This window comes from Toxorhynchites rutilus, chromosome 2, assembly GCF_029784135.1.
Source record: "Toxorhynchites rutilus septentrionalis strain SRP chromosome 2, ASM2978413v1, whole genome shotgun sequence".
NCBI lineage: Eukaryota > Metazoa > Arthropoda > Insecta > Diptera > Culicidae > Toxorhynchites > Toxorhynchites rutilus.
Genome location: NC_073745.1, coordinates 340,094,567 through 340,098,969, shown reverse-complemented (window position 1 = coordinate 340,098,969; position 4,403 = coordinate 340,094,567). Strand labels below are relative to the sequence as shown.

The following is a 4,403-nucleotide window of genomic DNA, read 5'->3' as shown; positions in this document are numbered from 1 at the left end:
CAATTTTATATATATATATATATATATATATATATATATATATATATATATATATATATATATATATATATATATAAAGTTATTTTATTACCTCTTTTGGTAGTGAAAATTGTATAAATGCTGACAATGGTTGAATCAATAAAGGAAATTCGAGAGCACAATCAAAAACAAGTTGAAAAATGCATGGTTGCTGCATGTGAGAACTACCTTGGAAGGTCCGGCAGTAAAATATACGTGATTTATTTTTGAGTTTTAGGTTACCTTATCATAATTTTCTTAGTTAAAAAACAAAATCCAGATGTCTCACCGATCGTTTACGTTTTGCGTTATATTGTCAATAGTAATTGATTTGTTATTTTGCTTTGCATTCACAACATTTGTTGATCATTCCGGAAGCAATTATGATGAACGATCTGTGTGAAATGAAGGTGAAATGAACACACTTTTAAAATGAGAATAATAAATGAAAATTTGATTATGAGAATCACGTACGAAAAATTAACTTTCCCCAGACAAATTAGTATTCAATTTAAATCATAATCACTTTTTTTCTGCAAGTGGTGATAAATCCTCTAATCCTCTCTATTTGTCTTAAGATGATTTCATATTATAATGAGAAGTTTTAGTAGAAATACCAAAATAAATAAAGTAAGTAAAAATTGTCATTAAAATTGTAGCGATTCAAAACTGCCTTCGGGCTGACTCGATTCGAATAATTCGGATCCCAAACTCGAATGTTGACACAAGACGTCAACAATGTACACTGTATCGTGAAACTAGATAAATATAAGTTTTCTACTATACGGTTCGGATGTTTTGCATTGAATGCGACAATATTTTTCATTCGGAAATGATATAAATTTTTATAACATCTCAAATTTCATTACAATATGTTTGTGGAGGCGATCTGGCGTTAGTGTAATCCTTATCAGATTTGAAGACACGAAGCCAGTTTTCTGAATTATTTTAACCATTTGTCTATACATTTCCAACATTGTTACTGAAACTTTTCATTGTAGTATAAAGTTGTCTTCAAAAACAATTTTTGTACAAGATTTTTACCACCCGCAAAAATGTGTTTTTCATTTGAATAGACTATTAATTTGGTACGGAAAAGTTAATTTTCGTTCCTAATTTTAATTTTAAAAACGTGATGATTTCGCCTGAAAATCAATTGTTTTTTGACGCTCCCCTAAACTAGTAAACGAAGCTCAATGCAATTATCTCTCTGAGTGTATCATGCGACGTTGTTCTTCTCCCGAACGAAGCAACTCCGCTGGGCACATTGGCTGTTGAGAATTCCTGATTCCTGCTTTCTCTCCATATTCGTCATGCTTTGGCGCGAATTCGACTATACAGCATTATAGCATCTGCCGCTGTTGAGTTATGTTTATTCGCTTCTGTTCACAAAGAGCATATTGTTTTGTTTCGTTACAATAAGATCATCATCCTGAAGTTATAGAAAATGCAACGAGATTACGCAGCTGATAAAGGTAATTTAAGAGATTGTTTCAGCGAGTGCGAATAATTTAAGCGAATTTCATATCCCGACAGAAACCATCAAATCCTTTTTGACCGAGTTCCACAAGGAAACCGATGATGGCAAGAAAGTGTTCGTGTATGCTCGCCAAATGACCAACATAGCGCATCGAGAGCAAGTCGGATTAACGGTGGACCTGGACGATGTGATCAGCTACAATGATATGTTGGCGGAGAATATTCAGAAGAATGCAAAACGCTATGTGAAGATGTTTTCCGACACTATCTTCGAACTGCTTCCTTCGTATAAAGAGCGCGAGGTCATTAATAAGGACCCACTGGACATATACATCGAGCATCGTCTGCTGATGCAATCGCGAACGAGAAATCCAAACGAGCATCGAGAGGCAAGAAACATGATCCCGGCTGAACTTGTGAAACGTTATGAGGTTTATTTTAAGGCGCCAAGCGCTTCGAATGCAGTTTCAATTCGTGAAGTGAAGGCCGAACATATTGGGAAACTGGTAACGGTTCGAGGAATTGTGACCCGATGCACGGAAGTGAAGCCGGTGATGACGGTCGCAACCTACACATGCGACCGTTGTGGTGCCGAGACTTACCAACCGGTGTCCTCTATGAGTTTTATGCCCGTGGTTGACTGTCCTTCGGAGGATTGCCGAGTTAACAAAGCTGGCGGTCGCCTGTATCTGCAGACGCGTGGATCAAAGTTTATGAAATTCCAGGATTTGAAAATTCAGGAACACAGCGACCAGGTGCCAGTAGGACACATTCCGCGTTCGTTGACGATTTTGTGTCGTGGGGAGACGACTCGAATGGCGCAGCCTGGCGATCACGTTGTGGTTAGTGGAATTTTCCTTCCAATGCAGCGATCTGGTTTTAGGGCAATGGTTTCTGGTCTTCTGAGTGAAACATTTTTGGAGGCACATCGGATTATTTGTCTCAACAAGACCGATGACGGTGAAATAAACAACGAATTGACCCCTGAAGAGCTGGAGGAATTGGCGAAAGATGATTTTTATACCACAATCGCGAGCAGTTTAGCACCGGAGATTTATGGCCATTTAGATGTGAAGAAAGCTCTTTTGTTGCTTTTGGTTGGTGGAGTGGACCGAAGCCCTGATGGAATGAAAATTCGTGGTAACATCAATATCTGCCTGATGGGAGATCCTGGTGTGGCAAAGTCTCAGTTGTTGGGTTATATCGATCGACTTGCTGTCCGTAGTCAGTATACAACGGGACGGGGATCATCCGGCGTGGGTTTGACGGCGGCTGTCATGAAGGATCCCTTAACCGGTGAGATGATGCTCGAGGGAGGTGCTCTCGTCCTCGCTGATCAGGGAGTTTGTTGTATTGACGAATTCGACAAAATGGCGGAATCCGATCGAGTTGCAATCCATGAAGTCATGGAACAGCAAACAATTTCTATTGCCAAGGCTGGTATAATGACTTGCCTGAATGCTCGTGTATCGATCCTTGCCGCTGCTAACCCGGCTTACGGTCGGTACAATCCACGTCGGACCATCGAACAAAACATTCAGCTGCCAGCTGCTTTACTTTCTCGTTTTGATTTGCTATGGTTGATACAGGATAAACCCGACCGTGACAACGATCTTCGTTTAGCCAAACACATCACCTTCGTGCACAGTCACGGCAAGCAGCCACCGTCGCGCATCAAAACAATGGATATGGCTTTGATTCGTCGATACATTTCACTGTGCAAACGTAAGTCACCGGTCATCACGCCGGAGCTATCCGAATACATTGTCAATGCTTATGTGTCGCTACGGCGGGAAGCTCGCAACAGTCGCGATGTCACATTCACCTCGGCCAGGAATTTGCTGGGAATCCTGCGTTTGTCCACCGCCCTTGCTCGCCTCCGTCTGGCTGATCAGGTCGAGAAGGATGACGTTCTGGAAGCGCTTAGATTGCTGGAAATGTCAAAGGATTCGTTGAACCAAACCGAACAGAAAATTACTCAGTGCGTTTTTTATTTTTTTATTTTCGTATGAGAGGTATACTAATGATCTATTCTTTTTATGTTTACAGTGTTCAGAACAGGTCGGATAAGATCTTCGCTTTGATACGGGAGTTGGCGGGGGCCAATGAGACGGTAAAGATCTCGGATATCATGGAACGTTGCATCGCTAAGGGTCACAAGCCTGACCAGGTGGACAGCTGCATCGATGAGTACGAAGAACTGAACGTTTGGCAAGTGAACCAGACCCGGACAAAGATTACATTCATCTAAGTATTTCGCTCGGCACTTGAGCTGGTTTTTCCTTAAGTTTATTCTTCTGATCTGTTTTATCCAAAAATACAATGTTCAATTCAAACGGCTGATTGAAATAATAAAATAAATTTAAATTAACTCAAGTTCATTCATTCCATCCGCATACGAGGCATTCCACCAATCAACACGAATTTTCAAAGAATACTTTCATATTTAACACTCTTCAAAACATCAACACTTCAAAAACCACTGTTGAATCTGGAATCTCCTTCAGGGAAGCCTTAGAGCAGATTAAAGTTGGACTAACACCGACCTAACTTCGGCTCAGTTAGATTCCATCCAGAATGCTCTACTCACTGCAATAGAGCAACAAAGAAACGAACTGATGAAACCCAAGTTTTTAACTGCTCGTGTAAGTCAGGTTATCTAATCCTTTCTTGCAAAGACAATCAAACTTCGGAATGGTTGAAGAAAGTGGTTCCCAGGCTAATAGAAAACATAAAACTGGTTACTCTAGATGCAAAACATATTTCGCCTCCATTCTTCATGCCTTTTTCCCACAAAGATTACAGAAGTCTCAGAGATAGTCAAAATGAAAATCTCTCCACCGATAAATGGCGTATACTAAAGAGATCCAGTCGCAATGAAATCCACGCGGACTGGACGCTAACAG

At 40.4% G+C, this 4,403-nt stretch overlaps 1 protein-coding gene across 1 annotated transcript; it reads left to right on the top strand.

The window, feature by feature from the left end:
- The first annotated feature begins 1,334 nt into the window (after positions 1 to 1,334).
- LOC129767739 (DNA replication licensing factor Mcm7) lies at positions 1,335 to 3,868 on the top strand. Its single transcript, XM_055768898.1, has 3 exons — positions 1,335 to 1,493; positions 1,555 to 3,478; positions 3,547 to 3,868. The coding sequence occupies exons 1-3, from the start codon at positions 1,466 to 1,468 to the stop codon at positions 3,746 to 3,748; spliced, it is 2,154 nt and encodes a 717-aa protein (XP_055624873.1). The 5' UTR covers positions 1,335 to 1,465; the 3' UTR covers positions 3,749 to 3,868.
- Positions 3,869 to 4,403: the final 535 nt, after the last annotated feature.

Bases quoted from the DNA above. Each gene is read 5' to 3' on its own strand.
- LOC129767739 (XM_055768898.1), top strand. From the start codon at position 1,466: ATGCAACGAGATTACGCAGCTGATAAAG. The intron at 1,494-1,554 runs GTAATTTAAGAG...ATATCCCGACAG, and splicing joins AGATTACGCAGCTGATAAAG to AAACCATCAAATCCTTTTTG. The intron at 3,479-3,546 runs GTGCGTTTTTTA...TTATGTTTACAG, and splicing joins ACCGAACAGAAAATTACTCA to TGTTCAGAACAGGTCGGATA.